Genomic DNA, 18,387 nt, shown 5'->3' on the forward strand with positions numbered 1-18,387 from the left:
TCGATCGGTGCAGCTGTGCAGCGATCGGTGCAGCCGTTTGTGTGGCACCCGGGAAAACATCATTGTCACACAATGAACGTTATGCGAACGCGAATGTTATGCGTGATTCAAAACCTGAGAATGCTGGAGACAAAAGCTGAAATTGGGAAAACTAAATAGCCTATTTTACTCCTGGAGATCCCAGGATTATCCACCCAAAATATCGTTGAGATCGGTTCAGCAGTTTTTACGGTACCTTCGAACAGACAGACGGACATTTGGTGAATTATAGTAAGATTAATAGGAAAACAAACCTGTAGCTTAACAGTCATTTTGCTCTGAATTCGACCCAGTCGCACAGGCGCAGAGAGAAGTGAGATTTTTTTCTACTTCCTGTCTGGCAGTCAAACAAAATTGAAAATCATTCCAAACAGGAGACTTACTGTTTTTAGCGACTTCATAAAGGACACAAACTAATGTAACGTACTATAAAAGGTGGTGTGAAAGATGCTGCATCAACAGCGGTAAACTTCTGAAAAACTATTTCTACAGCCTTTAAAATCTTTATTCTATTTAAGAATTTTAAAATCTTCATTTTAAAATCCAAAAAAAAGAATTTAAAATCTTCATTTTAAAATCCAAAAAGAGATTTTAAAATCTTTATTTGAAATGTTTGTTCCTTTAATATGTTGCCGCCCGTAGACTCCGCCCACATCCTTGTTTCTCAAGACTGCGTGGGTTAAGGTGTTCTCCCAAGTTATCGTTCGCAAAGTCCCACAACAGGTCGATGCCCTCGTTCACTGTCCTAAAAATAAACAAGTTTGATTTAAATCCCTTCAGCTGTTTTCAAGTGTCACATTTTCACCAGCGATGACAGGTTTCACATCGATCAGTGAAGCGATTTCAGAGGAGGGAATTTTTTAAATAGCTACTTTCAAGCTAATATGGCTGCCATACCATATTAGCTTGAATCTCCGTTTCCGGTCTTGCTGGCGACGGTTCGTTTTTTCGCAGGTCTCCACGCTCTCCATCGAAATCGAAGTTGTCATTGTTCCAATTTGTATTTTCGTTATAACTGTATTTCTTTTATGGTGTATGTACGTTTATTGTCCCGTCAAAGATTTTCGGTGCAAATCTTTCATACCTGTATTGAAAATCGCGTTAATTCGTGTCGTCTCGAGGTCTTGTACAGTGTACACTGTACAACCTTGAGGCTTTGTTTTTCTCTCAGCGCCTGTCGTTTGTGATCCAATAACTTTCGTTCTCTGTTTTCGCAGTCTTTCCACCCCAAAGCCTACTTCCTTATGTAAATCTCAACTCAAAAAAAACAAAAAAAAAAGACTACCTTCTCTGTGCTCATTCGTTTATTCATTCTTATTCGTTCGTTCGTTCTTCGACCACGTGTTTCTCCCCCATTTCCCCAGATAGATTGTCAAATTTCAATTCGTTATTTTATCGTCCATGTGATATTGTTTGATTATAGTTAGTTTTGGTTTGAATTTCCTGTAACTCGTAATTAATTAATCGTTTTCTGCCCTTGTGTGTGGCCTTGTAGTTGTACCCCCGTCGGTGTTTTGTTAACTTAAGTGTGTTTTGCTTGGCTCTTGGTTTTTTCCCTTCTACCCCGAACATAATACTGTCTAACGTTCTAATTCCCCACCCCCCCCCCCCCAAAAAAAAACAAAAAAAAAACAAAAACATTTATTTTATTTTCTCCACGTGTACTGTTGTCTCATCCTGTATTTTCTGTCCACGTGTGCTGTTCGCCCCACCCCCATTATCTCCTTGCCATCCACCGTTTGCCCTGTTCACGTGACTCGTGGTGGTCCCTCTCGGCTCTCCCCCCGTTGGTATTTTTGTGCATATAAGATTGTTCATAGTTCTGTTTAAATATTTTTAAATATGTTTAACCTTTCCCCTTCTGTTTTTTATTCAGTGGTATATTACAACACGCTGTTTTTCTTCCTATTTAAAAGGCTTTTCTCAATTTCCTCTCCAACTCATTCCACTTCAAAAAAAAGAAATTCAATATCTTATACGTCTCCCTCACTACATGGTCTAAATTCACATTCATTCCATCCCTCCTCCATCATCCTGAACCGGATTGCTAACTTGAAAATCACAACAAACCCAATTTGTTATCATTGTTCGTCTTTCATTAATCATCCACTTTCTAAACTCCCCTCTTGCCCCTCCCATCCAAATCCCCCCCCTTGCACCTACACTCCGAAACTTCCCCCTTGCCCCTCCACTCTTAAACTCCCCCCTTGCCCCTCCACTCCTGAACTCCCCCCTTGCCCTTCCCCTCCCAAACTTCCCCTTTGCCCCTCCCCTCCTAATCCCCCCCCTTGCCCCTCCACTCCTGATCTCCCCCCTTTCCCCTTCCCTCCAAAACTCCCCCCTTGCCCCTCCCCTCCTAAACTCCCCCCTCACTCCTCCCCTTCAAAACTCCCCCCCAATCCCTCCCATTCAATTCTCCCCCCATACCATTCCTCTCCAATTCTCTCTCCTCCACCCTCCTCCTCCAAGCTGCCTCCTCCCCACTTCGTCTCCCTTCTATCTCATACCTCCACCCCCCCAAACCTTCTACTTTCCTCTGCCCCCCCTCAAACAACCCCTCACTGTGCCGCATCCCTTCACCAGCAAACCTTTCATCCTCCTCATCCTTCCCTTTCTTGGAACTCTTCTGCAACATCTGAAACACTATCAACTGCTCTCCCTACCTCCCCCTCTCATCCTTCATCTTACCCTACTCCTCCCCTCCCCTGTCCTGTACCCGATGCTCCCCCTCTCTCTTCATTAACGGTATGGACCTCAAACATCCGGGGCCTTCGCTCAAACCTGACTGATCTCTCCATACAGGTTGCTTCTGACAATCCAGACTTGATCTGCTTAACAGAGACTTTCCTCCTTCAAGATGTCTCTGATTCCTTAATATCTCTTCCTGGTTACTCCCTCCTCCGGTATGATAGACCTGAGCCTCGGCCTGGTGGTGGGGTGGCTATCTTTGTCAAAAACTCTCTTCCTCACTCTCCTTGCACTGCCCTCTTTCCTCCTCACCCGCAGGAGTACCTCTGGTTACGGCTTCCTCTCCGCTCCCACCTTTTGTTCATATGTGTTCTGTACCGTCCCCCAAACAGTGATGACTCCATCTACATTTCAATGTCTGACAACATGGACCAACTTCTATCCACTCATCCCAACTCTCTCTTCCTCATATGTGGTGACTTCAACTGTCATCATGCCACCTGGTTGGGTGTGGGTTCCTCTCTCACTAGTCATGGCACCTCAGCAAAGGACTTCTGTGACTCACTGGGATTGACACAATCTGTCAATTTCCCGACCCGGATCTCAGCCAATGGAGTATCTTCTCTTCTAGACTTGGTTATGACAAACTTCCCTGCTAATGTCTGCTGCTCTTCTTCTGCTCCAATCGGTTCTTCTGATCATGTGCTTGTCAAAGTGGACATCTCTCTGGCCATTCTCAGAGAGCCTCCTCAGCGTCGACGAGTCTGGCATTTCACTCAGGCCGACTGGGACGGTCTTCAAGCAGCCATCAATCGTCTGGATTGGTCTCCCATCTCCACTGCCTCTGACATCAATTCTTCCTGGGAATTCTTCCAAAGCAAACTGATCTCTCTCATGCACAGATTTATCCCATCTCGCCTTCAATTGTCTTACCCTTCCTCCCGTCCATGGTACACTGAATCTTGTGGTGAGGCAGTTGCCCTGAAACAACTTGCCTTTGCCTCTTGGAAGGCTAATCCAACTGAAGGAAATCTCAGTTCCTTCCACCAAGCTCGGAACAAGTGTGTGTCTACCCTCAGGAGTGCCAGGAAGCACTATCTCTCCTCACTCAAGAATGAACTCTCAAACCTGTCTCCTTCCTCCAAATCCTGGTGGCGTCTGGTCAAATCCGTTTCTGGTGTTTGTTCCCCCTCCATCCCCTCCCTTACCTCAAATGGCCACACAGTTGACATCGCACGTGACAAAGCCGAATGCCTCAACTCTGTGTTCGCCTCGAAATCCTTAGTCCCAAACCCATCTCTCTCTGTTCCCACCTTTCCCAGTCGAACCCAAATGCTCCTGGACTCTGTGTCCTTCTCTCCTGACAAGGTGGAGGAGTTTTTGTCAAACCTCGACTCTGATTCTGCAACTGGACCAGACGGCATCAGCCCACGGGTCCTAAAATCCTGCTCTGCTGCTCTATCTCACCCTCTCTCTGTTCTTTTCACCCTATCTTTTGCTCAAGGTCATCTGCCAGCATCCTGGAAATCAGCTAACATTACCGCTTTACACAAAAAAGGTGCAAAAACAGATCCTTGCAACTACAGACCAATCAGCCTGCTCCCAATTATCAGCAAAGTCATGGAATCCATCATTGCTTCGGATATGAAATCTTTCCTCTTCTCCAATGGCTTGATCTCTGATCATCAATTTGGTTTCAGACCAGGTCACTCTACTCTGGACATGCTGCTTCTGCTGTCTCAACAATGGATGGAGGTCCTGAATGCCAAACAGGAAATCAGAGCTGTCTCCCTTGACATATCAAGGGCCTTTGATACGGTCTGGCACCCAGCTCTGCTCACCAAACTCTCCTCCTATGGTATCCATGGAAATCTCCATGCATGGCTTGCGGACTTCCTCTCTGGTCGTAGTCAACGTGTGGCCCTGAATGGATTTCTCTCATCTCCCCTTCCTGTTCAGGCTGGAGTTCCCCAAGGAAGTGTGCTGGGCCCTGTGCTTTTTCTGGTCTTTATCAATGATCTCTCTGACTCTCTGGAAAATCCTCTCTATCTCTTTGCTGATGACTCCACTCTCTGCCGCTCCATTCCTCTTCCCTCAGATAGGCAGTCTGCAGCCTCCTCACTCTCTGAAGACCTGGACAAAATCACAGACTGGTCAAACAAGTGGAACATGTCTTTCAATCCTGCCAAATCTCACTCTCTTACTATGTCTCTCCGAAAAGATCGACTGGACAACCCTCCCATCTACTTTCTCAACAATCCTCTCCAAGAAGTTCTGTCACTCAAGCTTTTGGGTCTCACTATCTGCCATGATCTTTCTTGGGAAAACCACATTTCCAAGCTGGCCTCCAAAGCCAGTCGCCGACTGGGCATCCTCCGTCGTGCGAAGTCCTTCCTCGGCACACCTGAGCTCCTCACCACATACAAGGCTTTCATCCGCAGCTCAATGGAATACTGTTCTCCCCTATGGGCTGGTGCTCCTGCCTCACACCTGGCTCGGCTTCACGCTGTTGAATCCAAAGCTTTCAAAATCATTGGAATCTCCCGCGATGAAGCTATCTCTGAGGGCCTTTCACTCACTCACCGCAGGCAGGTAGGTGGTCTTTCTGTCTTCTACCGACTCCTCTCCGGCCTTGCTCCCCCAGCTCTCTCCGTGCTCTGTCCCCCAAATATTCCTACAGGTCGCACAAGATCTGCCAGCAACCCTCTGATGGTTAAACTGCCGAAATCTCGGCTCTCTGCTCACCTTCACTCTTTCATTCCTCTTTTCTCCCGCCTGTGGAACAAACTCCCACACTCCCTTCAATCCCTCTCCTCCCTCCAGGTCTTTAAAACAGCTGTTCACCACCATCTCTTATCTTCCCCCATCCATAACCTTGATCTTTTCTACCCCCACTAATTCACCCCAGATCCACCTTGTTTGAAATTCCAACTTATTTCCTGGAAATCCTGGCAGTGTCCATATGTTTATACCTCTCCCACCCCCCCCCCTTCACATGCCTCCCCCCCTTCACATGCCTCCCCCCTTCACATGCCTCCCCCCCAAAGCCCTCTCCCTCCCACAGATCTCTCGATGTCTCCATGTCTCTCGGTCCCTGCTCTCAAATGTTGTGTTTGTGTCCTTCCCCCTCTCTCCCCATCTTGTCTACCGCTCCCGATGTTATTTGTTTTATGTGTCTGTTTGTCTTTCTGTGTGATTAATTTTCGCTCTTTCACGAGCCTCGATCTTGTATACAAAAAAAATAAATAAAAAAAAAAAAAAAAAAATACCACTTGACATATGACCTTGAATAATGTACACTCTGCATATGTATAGGTAGGGGTTTACGTTTGTGAAGTTTCGTATTGATCAGATAAGTTTCGTTTTTCTATCCAAGATGGCTGCCAAACCACGTGACCTACATCATCATTTTCAAACTATGTGCAACAGTGCTGTCAGATGACAATTGTAAAATTTCGCATCAATAGGGTAAGCGGTTTCAGAGATATCATTATTTAATATTTTCCTTCAATCCAATATGGCTGCTACACCATGTGACCAATTATGTTTTCGTGATCACCTTTTAATTGCCATGCCAAGTCAATGACACACATAAACTTTTGAGCCAATCGATTTGGTGGTTTGGGAGAATATGGTTTTTTAAGGTTTTAGGTTATATCCAATATGGCTGCCAAACTATGTGACCTATGATGTCATGAATGTAATATTTCAATACAAATGGGTCATAGATCATGTGCATGCAATTTCAGATTTTTAGGATAAGGAATTCGATGAAAACATTTTTGGCTGGTATACCACTTTACCTATGATGTCATCATTAACATGCTTTTGTTCCCCCATTGGGAGTACTTGACAATGTGCCAAGTTTCAATTTTTTCCATTCAGCGGTTTCCGATAAAGAATTTTTTAATTATTTGCGTTTAATCCAAGATGGCTGCCATACCACGTGACCTATGACATCACAATTATCATAAAAACATTCTGCATGGGTGTCACTCCTACCCTGAAAGTTTTGTCTCAATCAGACATATGGTTGCTGAGAAAAACGAGATTTAGCCTGGACGGACGGACGGACGGACGGACAACCCGAAAACATAATGCATCCAGCCACCTTCGGGGGCGGAGGCATTAAAAAAAAAACACCTTCGGGGGCGAGGGCATTAAAAAAAAAAACACCTGTCTTCATCCTTTGTCCTTCAAGTTCACAACTCCGGCTGTTTGTCCACATCCATGGTTAAAGTGTGATCCTTTGTTCCAATATGGGTGAGTTGAACTTATTCTTCCATTGTTCAAGAATGTAATTGTGCATTTGAAAATCAATTGAAATCTTGTCCGTCATGCTCCATAAAACATAAAATGATCCGGTACATATTGGAATCCCTTTAGCGGAACATGACACGTGATGTGCATGCTAGTTTTGGCTTTTTTGTCGAGCGAGGGAGCATATCTTGAGCAGAGGAGATTGAAAGCAAATGTGTATTTAATGTGGTGCTTCAATGCGCAAGGAATGCAGGAGAGCGTGGGAGAAATCCAGGAAAATCCAACCTTTGTAAATGACAATAAGAGATAACAGTTCTTCTTTAATGGATGGCCCCAATTATTCCCACATTCTTGTGGAGTTGGCCGAGGGAAGTTTTTGGCCCAAGTCTTTCAGGAATTTGTAATGTGTTCAGGATGCCCACGATAGCTCGCCTCCTCTTCGAGAAGTACACCTTGGGATTGGTAACGTCCACCAACTAATACCGGCAGGTGGGACTCCCAGGTTAACATCCTACCTGGATCAGGATGACAGTTTATACCTGGATCTGGATTCAAACCCCAGGCTAGACAGCTAAGAGGGGATTGTGAGTACCTCGAAACCATCCTGGCAGCCCGACAATAAGAGATAACACCAATCAGAGGAATTCGTTTTTTCTCATTCAATGAGGTACATAATGGGAACATTGCGGCACGGCTCCGGCTTGTAGGACAATGTGCTCGAGCCCTCGTGTAATCGCGTGGGATCCACTTGAGAAACGGCTTACATAAGCGCCAACTTGATGAGGTCCAGGCCTTGGTGAAATGCAGCAAAGACAAGCTTTGTTTTGCATCACTCACTCGCTTGGTCTTTAATGTGAGCCGACAGTTATCTCGTACATGTGATTCCAGCATCATGAACAATGTGCTCAAATGGGGACACAAAATAGGCCAATTCCAATACGAAAATAAATATTATACACAGTGCATTCAGAAAAAAGTATGGATGGACTGATGGAGAAGATGAACAAGTGGAAGGAATGTATGGAGACAAAAGGTCTGAAGGTGAATATCGGAAAGACGAAGGTGATGGCAAGTGGTAAAGCATGTGGTGAGGTGGAAAGAACTGGGAAGTGGCCCTGTGCTGTGTGCAGGAAGGGTGTCGGAGTGAACTCCATTCAATGTACAATGTGCGCTGAGTGGGTTCATCAAAAATGTAGTGGTCTGAGAGGGTCATTAACCAGTGTGGCAGCTACATTCAAATGTAAGGGGTGCACAGAGGGAGCTGCAGATGGAGGAAATGTTGAGTTGGATCTTGGAGACGGCGTGAAGCTGGAAGGTGTGAAAACATTTTGTTACCTCGGAGACATGCTGAATGGAGAAGGTGGATCAGACTCGGCAACGGTTGCTGGAGTGAGATGTGCATGGGAGAAGTTTCGGGAACTGAGTGGCGTGCTGACGAGGAGGGGAGTGTCGTTGAAGCTGAAGGGAAAGGTGTATGCTGCATGTGTGAGAAGTGTTATGATTTATGGGAGCGAGACATGGGTAATGAACGTAGGGCAGCAACGAAGGCTGGAAAGGGTGGAAATGCGAATGGTTCGGTGGATGTGCGGAGTATCGTTGAGAGAGAGGAAGACAAATGATGAATTGCGAAAGATGATGGGAATAGAGCCTGTGATTGATGCTGTGAAGAGGAACACAGTTGTTGAACACAGAAAGTTGCATGAAAGCCCATAGAATTTTGTTTCTCACAGTCTGAGAGTCCTTCAGGTGCTTTTTAGCAAACTCCAAGCGGGCTTTCATGTGTCTTTCACTGAGGAGAGGCTTCCGTCTGGCCACTCTGCCATAAAGCCCAGATCTGTGGAGTGTTGCAGTGATAGTTGTCCTTCTGGAAGTTTCTCCCATCTCCACACAGGATCTCTGGAGCTCAGCCAGAGTGACCATCGGGTTCTTGGTCACCTCTCTTACCAAGGCCCTTCTCCCCCGATTGCTCAGTTTGGCCGGGCGGCCAGCTCTCGGAAGAGTCCTGGTTGTTCCAAGCTTCTTCCATTTAAGAATCATGGAGGCCACTGTGCTCTTGGGAGCCTTCAATGCAGCAGAGATTTTTTGTAGGCTTCCCCAGATCTGTGCCTCGACACAATGCTGTCTCTGAGCTCTGCAGGCAGTTCCTTCGACCTCATGGCTTGGTTTTGCTCTGATATGCAATATGCATTGTCAGCTGTGAGACCTTATATCGACAGGTGTGTGCCTTTCCAAATCATGTCCAATCAATTGAATTTACCACAGGTGGACACCAATCAAGGTGTAGAAACATCTCAAAGATGATCAAGAGAAATGGGAGGCACCTGAGCTAAATTTCAAGTGTCATAGCAAAGGGTATGAATACTTATGTCAATGTGATATTTCAGTTTTTTCTTTTTAATAAATTTGCAAAACTTTCTAAAATCCTGTTTTCTCTTTGTCATTGTGGGGTATTGAGTGCAGATTGATGAGGGAAAAAATGAATTTAAACGATTTCAGCATAAGGCTGCAACATAACAAAATGTGAAAAAATTGAAGGGGTCTGAAAACTTTCTGAATGCACTGTATATATATATATATATATTTAGTCGTGGACCAAAATATTGGCACTCTTGCACTTTTTTCAAATAACTCACAATTTTCCCGAAAAATATGTTGAAATTGACAAAAGTATTTTGTCTCCACAATTCTTTATTTCACTGTTAATATTACAGAACCTTTGTTTTTGATTCAGAACTTAATATGTTCTTTTAAATCAGAAAATAAAAAGAAATGGCATTGACAAAATTATTGACACCCTCGACTTAATATTTGGTAGCACAGACTTTGGACAAAATAACTGCAGTCAAGCTCTTCCTGTAGCCATGAATGAGCTTCCTGCACATCTTTACTGGCAGTTTGTCCCACTCTTCTTATGCAAACTGCTCCAGTTCTCCTAGCTATGAAGGGTGCCTTCTTCCAACTGCTGTTTTCAGATCTCCCCACAGGTGTTCAATGGGATTTAGATCTGGATTCATTCCCGGCCACTTCAGAACAGTCCAGCGCTTCGTCTTGAACAATTCCTGGGTGCTTTTTGAAGTGTGTTTGGGGTCATTGTCCTGCTGCAAGACTCATGACCTTCGACGGACACCCAGCTTTCTGACACTGGGTTGAACATTGCACTCCAAAATTCCTTGGTAATCTCCTGATTTAATGATGCCATGAACACATTCAAGGCATCCAGTGCCAGAGGCAGCACAGCAACCCCAAAACATCACTGAACCTCCTCCATGTTTGACTGCAGGGAAGGTGTTCTTTTATTTGAAGGCTTCATTTTGTTTTCTGTAAACATAGAGATGATGTGCTTTTCCGAAAAGCTCTAATTTGGTCTCATCTGTCCACAGGACATTCTCCCAGAAGGATTTTGGCTTGTTCAGGTGTGTTTTGGCGAACTCCAGTCGGGCTTTCTTATGTCTCTCTCTCAGAAGCAGTGGTGTCCTCCTCGGTCTCCTACCATAGAACCCCCTTTCATTGAGTTGGCGAAGGATGGTATAAGTTTAAACTGTCGTACCTTGTGTCTGAAGGTCAGCTTGAATCTGTTTGGCAGTGCTTTCTCCACCATTCGGTCAATCCTTCGCTGCAATCTTTGATCAAGTTTTTATTTCCCTCACCCTCTCTCTCTCCCTCCCCCTCACTCCTCTCATCCTCTCCTCATCCTAAATCTTAACCAACAACTGTCAGAGCCAATCCACTCCTCCATCTCCCAATCCCTTAATCATCTCCACCATCACCATATCCCACTAGATTTCCCTATCTCAGTTTTCCCTCGAGCTGCCACAACCTTCTCTGGCTCTATGCCTCTGATTGGCCCTTACACCTTACTGACCTCTCCTTATACATCCCTCCAATTTCCACTTTCAGTAGTCATTAAATAATCCTTCCATATACCACTAATCTCCTCCTCATCAAGAACCTCCCCTTTGCTGCTGTTCATCACCTTAATGCTCCAAATATCTATTTTCTAGGCCTAACTCTCCTATTTGCCACCTTATGAATGTTGTCACCCTCTTCCAAGTCTACCTTCTTATCACACCCTCTCCACACTTCCCGTCTTGTCTTTCCACTGCTTCCTTTGCCTCATTTTTTCTCCATTAACCATTTCCTGCTGTCATCGTGCCTGTTACCTTGCCATTCCATGAAGGACATTTTCTTCTGTTCCCTGATTTCCTCCTGAACCTGGAGTTTCACCATGACCTCTCTTCCCTTTTGGTCCTTCTTCCTTTAGCTATATAATGCACGTTAGCCGCTGCTCCAAAATCCATTGGAGCTCCTCCAAAATCTGCACGTTAGCCGCTGCTCCAAAATCCTTCATTTCTGGTTCCATGGCCTTCCCCACCATGTACTCCTTGATAATCACAGACTTCATGACCTCCATGACCTAACCACCTCCAAAAGCCAACCCGCCCTCTCTGGAAAATCTCTCACCAGACCATCAAGAGTATTCCAAAACACCTGCTTTTCCTACTCCTTCATCAGACCTGAGTCACATACACTAATGATATTCAATAACAACCCTCCCCACCCAACTATTCTCCCCAACCACCGGCTTTAGAGCATCAGTGTCTTACTCACCCAAACAATATGCACCACCTGCTGTGCCAACTCACCGTCCAAAACCACACTTACTCCATTCTTACTATATCTCTTTCCACCATGGAGAATCTTAAAGCTCTCACATAGCTCAGTTGCACTATAACCTGTCAATCTGATAAATTGCAAACAACTCTCCACACTCTTCTTTTAGCAAAGTATTTACAATCTCAGATCAAAGTTTATATACAGGGCCCTCCATAAATATTGGAACAGTGAAGTCAATTTGTTATTATTTCTGTATGTGTACTCTAGAAATTTGGATGCGAGTTCAAAAGATGAATATGAGACAAGAGTACAGGAGGTCAGATTTTATTTATTGGTATTTCTATTTATATAAGTTTTAACATTGTAGTACAATAACACTTTTTATTTTCTTCCCCCCCCCCCCCCCCCCCCACCCTTCATTTTAGGTAAGCATAAGTATCGGAGCAGATTAACTTAAAGTAAATTAAAGTAGTATAATAGTTAGTATTTGGTTGTATGTCCCTTGCATGTAATAACTGCATCGAGCATGTGACCTGTTGACGTCACCAAATTATTGGTAATTTCCTTTGAGATGCTTTATCGAACATTTACTGCAGCCATTTTCAGTTGTTGTTTGTTTTGGGGGTTTCTGACTTTAGTCTCCTCAGCAAGTGAAATGCGTGCTCCGTTGGATTTAAATCAGGAGATTGACTTGGCCAGTGTTAAACCATCCACTTTTTCCCTGACGACTCCTCGGTTGCGTTGGTAGAGTGTTTTGGGATTGTTGTCTTGCTGCATAGTCAAGTGCCGCCCAATGGGTTTGGAGACATTTTCTTGTACGTAGGCAGACAAAATGTTTCTATACACTTCCGAATTCATTCTGCTGCTGCCATCATTCGTTACGCCACTATGCAATTCCAAGCCATTACACTACCTTCACCATGCTTAACAGATGAAGTAGTAATGCTTTTGATGCTTTCTCCACACATTTACCTTTCCATCACGTTGGTAAAGGTTTACTTTTGTCTCATCTGTCCATAAAACTTTGTTCCAGAACTCTACTGCCTCAACTCTGTATATATTGGCAAATTCTCACCTGGCCAAGATAGAGTCACATTTGAACAAACAATGGGTGTGGAGGAATGGGCCAGGATAATGGATTAGTTGGACAAGATGGACACAGAAGGAAACTCTCAGGAGGGAAAACTGGAAGTTTGGAAGGAGGAGGGAATGGTGTGGGTTGTGGAATAACCAGGGTAGAAAATTAAATGCCATAAGTGCACGTGCACCGCTTCGCTTTCTGCCCGGATGGCTTCAGCAGTGCACACGCGAGTCTATTTTGAAGACCGAGGATTTAAGGTCACAAGCAAAGGATCATGGGTAATCGCCCATCGTTTCACCATGCATTTAATGCCATGATGCATTTATCGTGTCAAAGGGCCTTATTTTGGTTTGTTGTTATGCCCGACTGCCCACCCACCTCCTGGTTGGTGAGGCAGTAAAGCAGAGGTGATGTTCTCGTGTGGCAGAAGGACATTACCGCTCACAGATGGTGCACCTTTGGCTGTTATGGGATGCGGACTGTGGTTTGCTGCTTTACCAAGGCTAGAGGTATCAGCACTATTTTATAATATATATATATATACGTATCTATATAATAATAGTGTAAGGACTCGACGTTGTTATCCCTTTTACGCCGCACCCAGTGACCCGATGCCCACGGCACTAATGGATTTACGATCTACGAACCGCGCCCTTTGTTTATCACGTACAGCCATACTCGAAAAATCTGAATTAGCCGACGTTGGGGCCCAAAAGCATCCGATTAACTGCCGATACGACGCCATCTTACGACGCCATCTTATTGGCGTCTGCTGGGTGAAGGCGAAGCAAGCCGTCCGCTGATTGGACAGTCGAAGGCGACAGCAAGCCGTCCACTGAGTGGACAATCCTGAGCATGCATTTGTGCCGGTGTCGTCGATCGTATTCATTTTTCAAAAGTATATCGTAGCGTTGTCATTCAAGTAGATTGCAATAAATACGTTGTTCATATACGCACTCTTCATTCTCATCTTTCTTCCTAACTCTTACTCGGACAAGCAAATCCCCTATGCCATCCATAATGGTACACTCTATCCATACACCACATCGTCCCTTCCGTGGATGTTCCACGGGTTTCGGCTAGTATTTAATATTTCTACTTCAGTGACTCCAAATGTTCCTGCCGCCGTGTCGTGTGAGGTCCTCAATTTAATTCCTGAGTAAGTCACAAGGTTTTTAGATTAGCCCCACATGGGAATACACACACACACACACACACACACACACACACACACACACACACAGGAAATCATTTTTCTGAATTGAGCATACTGCTGTCACCCAATGGTGAGAAAATAGCATCTTCACAACTCATTGTCAGGTCATTGCCAAGGCTAGAGGAGTAATGTCAATCTGTGTGAACGTGTTTCTGCCTGCCAGGTGTTTATAAGCAGCAATATGCCTCCTCATGCCCCACAAACCCCTCAACCTCCCCGGTTGGCTTGATGTGACGTCTCCTCTTAGAATCCCAGAATTTATTTTAATATCCACCCTCTGGCTGTTGTAGAGCTATGAATTTGTGTCCCATCATTCCCATTCCATTTGGTGGAAAGCGAACGAAACGTCAACTGAGGCTAAGTCTGCTCTTTTAAGGAGTTGCAAATTGGTGGAGTAGAGTTTATTTATATTTGTTGGTTGGCTGTGCCTCTTCTACAAAATAACATTTATTTATTTATTCATAGACAGTACATATATGTATTAAATATCAACAGCTTTTGACATTGTATAATCATGTGAAATATACTAGAAGAGCACTCGGTAGAGCACATACTGAACCAGGCTGAACAGTTTACGTTTTGTATCCCACTGATGGACCAGATCTGGATTTGAACCTGAACCAAAATCCAATCGACTTGTTCTTGGCACCTACCCAACTTGTCCACCAAGTTTAGTCATAACTCGTCCATAACTTTTTAAAATATCATGTTATATATCGCTTTTCACCCGATCTCTCAATGGAGAAGAATCACTTTAAAAATTAAATAATTCTCGTATCCGACTCCATATTCAGATCTTCACCAAAATTGAATCGATTCTTCCTTGTCACAAACACAACCTGTCCAACATGTTTTTTCCAAATTCATCCATAATTTTTTGAGATATCCTGCTACATATCGTTTTTGGCCCCATCGCTCAATGGTGAAGAATCATTTTAAAAATTAAATAATTAACGTATCCGACTCCATATTCAGATCTTCACCAAAATCAAATCAATTCGGTCTTGTCACACACACAACCTGTCCAACATGTTTCGTCCAAATCCGTCCACAACGTTTTGAGATATCGTGCTGTACGTCGGCTTTAGTCTGATCTCTTAATGGTGAAGAATCACTTAAAAATTTATCTGATCCGGATCCAGATTCGAATCTTCACCAAAATTGAATCAATTCGATCTTGTCACACACCCAACCTGTCCACAAAGTTTCGGCCAAATCCGTCCACAACTTTTTGAGATATCGTGCTGTACGTCGGCTTTAGCCCGATCTCTTAATGGTGAAGAATCACTTAAAAATTTATCTGATCCGGATCCAGATTCGAATCTTCACCAAAATTGAATCAATTCGATCTTGTCACACACCCAACCTGTCCACAAAGTTTCGGCCAAATCCGTCCACAACTTTTTGAGATATCGTGCTGTACGTCGGCTTTAGCCCGATCTCTTAATGGTGAAGAATCACGTAAAAATTTATCTGATCCGGATCCAGATTCGAATCTTCACCAAAATTGAATCAATTCGGTCTTGTCACAGACCCAACCTGTCCACCAAGTTTCGGCCGAATCCATCTGCAACTTTCTGAGATATCTTGTTCACAGACAGACAATCAGACAAACAGACGGGTGAAAACAACCTCCATCCACCTTCGGTGTCGGAGGTAATAAGGACCGCGATGAAAGTTGATGCTCACTCATAAAGAAAGAGATAAACTGTATTTATACTTTGCATATAGAGTATTTAAAAGTATTTATACTTTGCCTTTCTTCGAAATTCTACATGATTCTACAATACTAAAGGAGCTTAAATTGAGGCCTGGGAAGTTCTTCCACGTGGATGCAAGCAGCAGAATACAGATTGATTGTTTGTATTCATTTCAAGAAGTAAGTTTTCCCTTGTGGACTGGCAGACGTCCAAGTTACAAATTGTGAAAACAGCTTCGCCATCTTGCTCCAACAACAACAACAACAACATCATAACCCCTATAAGATTGCCGTCATGATACTGCCATCTACCTCTTGCAGGACTGCCATCTACTGCCATCTTGTCTTGCCAGTCTTGCATGCCAAGATGCCAGTCTTGCATGATACTGCCAACTACCTCTTGCAGGACTGCCATCTACTGCCATCTTGTCTTGCCAGTCTTGCATGCCAAGATGCCAGTCTTGCATGATACTGCCATCTACCTCTTGCAGGACTGCCATCTACTGCCATCTTTTCTTGCCAGTTTTGCCTGCCAAGATGCCAGTCTTGCATGATGCAAGTCTTACAAGCTGCCAGTCTTGCATGACACTGCCATCTACCGCTTGCAGGACTGCCATCTACTGCCATCTTGTCTTGCCAGTCTTGCATGCCAATATGCCAGTCTTGCATGATGCAAGTCTTGCAAGATGCCAGGCTTGCATGAAACTGCAAACTATCCCCTTGCAGGACTGCGACCTACTGCCATCTTGTCTTGCCAGTCTTGCATGCCAAGATGCCAGTCTTGCATGATGCAAGTCTTGCAAGATGCCAGTCTTGCATGATACTGCCATCTACCTCCTGCAGGACTGACATCTACTGCCATTTTGTCTTGCCAGTCTTGCATGCCAAGATGCCAGTCTTGCATGATGCAAGTCTTGCAAGATGCCAGTCTTGCATGATACTGCCATCTACCTCTTGCAGGACTGCATCTACTGCCATCTTGTTTTTCCAGTCTTGCATGCCAAGATGCCAGTCTTGCATGATACTGCCATCTACCTCTTGCAGGACTGCCATCTACTGCGATCTTGTTTTGCCAGTCTTGCATGCCAAGATGCCAGTCTTGCATGATACTGCCATCTACCTCTTGCAGGACTGCCATCTACTGCCATCTTGTCTTGCCAATCTTGCATGCCAAGATGCCCGTCTTGCATGATGCAAGTCTTGCAAGATGCCAGTCTTGCATGATACTGCCATCTACCTCTTGCAGGACTGCAATCTACTGCCATCTTGTCTTGCCAATCTTGCATGCCAAGATGCCAGTCTTGCATGATGCAAGTCTTGCAAGATGCCAGTCTTGCATGATACTGCCATCTACCTCTTGCAGGACTGCCATCTACTGCCATCTTGTCTTGCCAGTCTTGCATGCCAATATGCTAGTCTTGCATGATGCAAGTCTTGCAAGATGCCAGTCTTGCATGATACTGCCATCTACCTCTTGCAGGACTGCCATCTTGTTTTGCCAGTCTTGCATGGTAAGATGCCAGTCTTGCATGGTAAGATGCCAGTCTTGCATGATGCAAGTCTTACAAGATGCCAGTCTTGCATGATACTGCCATGTACCTCTTGCCATCATGTTGGTAGCCTTTAATGATACGGCGGTTCGGAGATTTCAATCTTATAGTTTATTAAGTTTGCATTCACATTGTGCCAACAATCATGACTTTGTAACGAGAACTTAGTCCAAAAGAGAACTCACAAAATGCAGCTTACATCAGCTGTGCCACCCAACCATCTATCCACAATGAACACTTACCTAGCAAAGTCACTTGCTGTGACACACCGTAGATGTCGATGAGCACCCACAACGGGTTGGCGACGTCGACACCACGCAAGAAAATCTGAGGTTCGTTGCCTGCGGCCTGGTAGAAAGCTCGGCCATCCGTTTCGACCCAGAACTCCAGCACTGTGCCCCACGTCGCATATCCCTCGGGCAAAGCCTTCGCCCAGAAGCCCGGACGCGATGCCAAATCCGGGCAGGCGTACCGCGGTATCCTGGTGGGCTCCATATCCGTAGGGTCGTTGCTCGTGAAGCCAAAACGAAGGGCGCCGCTCCAGCCAGGTGCGGTACCTGTAAAACTAAGGCGCACGTGCTCGTTTGGACGTACCGCGCGGTGGCCAAAGGTGACGCCGTGACAAAAGCTGTGACGACGAGTCGCTCGTTTGCGCCCGACGTCGAGCGTCACGTTGCGGCCCTTGGCGCGGCCGTGGAACAGCAGCTGCGAGGTGCTGGGCTGGGACGGGCCACGGGAGGCCGAAGCTTTCCGTGTCCCGGTGTCTGGGCAGCGACGGTCCACGGAGACCGATTCTGTGAAGAAATCGGGAAAAGAGTGAGCGACATTTGATCAATGATGGCCTTTGCTTTTACTGCACCACTCACGATCAATTCTGAGCACAGGTAGTTGCGAAAACTTGTTAGATATGCCGGATCCCACCAGAATATTTATTGCAAGGTGAACAGCCCTGGAAGGTTTCCTGCAAGGATCAAAAGGTACCTGATAAATATGTCTCGAGATGAGCCAGGTATGTTCAAGAATTTCCATTAAATACTGTCTAGACTCTAGAGCGATGGTTACAAAGGATTGCAGGAGATGTGTGTCCTCTTGGTTAATAGATCCGCAAAAAATTATTGGATTTACTGATAACTTATTGATAATTCAGAAACTTTACTCAAAGTTAAAAACCGAAGGTTGGATCATTTTCCAAGGTTTCACTTCATATCCTTAGATATTAAATAAAAGCTCCATTAAGCAG

At 44.9% G+C, this 18,387-nt stretch overlaps 1 protein-coding gene across 2 annotated transcripts in view; it reads right to left on the reverse strand.

Moving 5' to 3' along the window:
- LOC137423795 (E3 ubiquitin-protein ligase NEURL1B-like) overlaps nucleotides 1-18,387 on the reverse strand; it is a 128,591-nt gene that overhangs the window by 23,138 nt on the left and 87,066 nt on the right. For both annotated transcript variants that reach the window (XM_068111300.2, XM_068111301.2), the window contains exon 2: nucleotides 17,390-17,941. In XM_068111300.2, coding sequence (XP_067967401.2) covers nucleotides 17,390-17,941 — 552 coding nt within the window. The remainder of the gene's footprint in view (nucleotides 1-17,389; nucleotides 17,942-18,387) is intronic.

This window comes from Myxine glutinosa, chromosome 3 (genome assembly GCF_964187855.1).
Source record: "Myxine glutinosa chromosome 3, kmMyxGlut1.1, whole genome shotgun sequence".
Classification (NCBI taxonomy): domain Eukaryota; kingdom Metazoa; phylum Chordata; class Myxini; order Myxiniformes; family Myxinidae; genus Myxine; species Myxine glutinosa.